This window comes from Pediculus humanus, genomic scaffold (genome assembly GCF_000006295.1).
Source record: "Pediculus humanus corporis 1103172107774 genomic scaffold, whole genome shotgun sequence".
Lineage (NCBI taxonomy): Eukaryota > Metazoa > Arthropoda > Insecta > Psocodea > Pediculidae > Pediculus > Pediculus humanus.
The window spans coordinates 1-1,253 of NW_002987370.1; the positions used below are offsets into that span (position 1 = coordinate 1).

The 1,253-nt window shown below is 34.2% G+C and overlaps 1 protein-coding gene across 1 annotated transcript; it reads left to right on the forward strand.

The window, feature by feature from the left end:
* Phum_PHUM358790 (beta-arrestin 1, putative) lies at positions 1 to 1,253 on the forward strand (the record flags this gene model as incomplete). The annotated part of the gene is made up of 3 exons (XM_002427952.1): positions 1 to 136; positions 237 to 394; positions 1,108 to 1,253. Coding segments are annotated over 3 exons (440 nt in total), but the record flags the coding sequence as incomplete, so codon positions are not given.

The following is a 1,253-nucleotide window of genomic DNA, read 5'->3' on the forward strand; positions in this document are numbered from 1 at the left end:
AATTCGGTCCGTTTGGCCATACGGAAAAATAATGTACGCTCCCAGCAAACAGGGAGAACAACCTAGCATCGAAGTTTCAAAAGAATTCGTCATGAGCCCGAATAAACTTCACCTGGAAGCTTCTCTGGATAAAGCTGTGAGCATGAAAATTTATTATTATTATTATTATTATTATTATTCTTTCATTATTATTATTATTATTATCGTAATGCTTTGTGGTATTTGTTTTTTGTCAGTTGTATCATCACGGGGAAAACATAGCCGTGAACGTACACATTGCCAACAATTCCAATAGAACGGTTAAAAAAATCAAAGTGTCCGTTAGACAATTTGCAGACATATGTCTTTTTTCAACGGCTCAGTATAAATGCACGGTTGCGGAAACGGAAAGCGAGTAAGTAGATTTTCTTTTATTCCCTCCCCCCTTTTCCCTCCTCCCTCCCTCCCCTTTCCTCGCTCCCACCCCTGCCTTCGTAGCGCGCGAATAAAAAATTTAATGTGTTACAGTTGAAATGAAATTAGAAAACGTCGGAAATTTTACTGCTAATATAATGATGATGATGATGACGACGAATGACGACTACGACGATAATGATGATAATAATAATAATTTTATTTTTTCCAGAGTATTTTTTAAACGTAACGGTTTTTCAAAAAAAAAAAAAAAAATTTGGAACTTGGATTTGAATTATTATGGAAAAACCTGACGGAAAAAAAATTTTTTTTTTTTTTTTTTTTTTGATTAATTTCCGGTTTATTTTTAATTTTCTCTCTCTCTCTTTCTCTTTCTCTCTCTCTCTCTCTCTCTCTCTCTCTCTCTCTCTCTCTCTCTCTCTCTCTCTCTCTCTCTCTCTTTCTCACTTTCTCTTTCTTTCTCTTTCTTTCTCTCTCTACGCGTTTGCATAACAAATCCGAGTTCCAAAAAAAAAAAAAAAAAAATGTATGAATTATTTTTATTTGATAATTCCAGGTTTCAAGTCCACGAAAGACAATTTTTTTTTTTTTTGTTTTATTTTGTATCTCTCTCTCTTTCTTTATCTCTTTCTCTTTCTTTTTCTCTTTCTTTGTCTTTTTTTAAGCTAGAATACTAATAGTGTTTCATTTTAGTGCCGGATGTCCCGTCGGACCTGGATTCACGCTTTCGAAAGTTTATTCTATACGTCCGAGCCTTGAAAATAACAAAGATAAAAGAGGATTAGCTCTAGATGGTCAACTTAAACACGAAGACACGAATCTTGCTTCGAGCACAATGT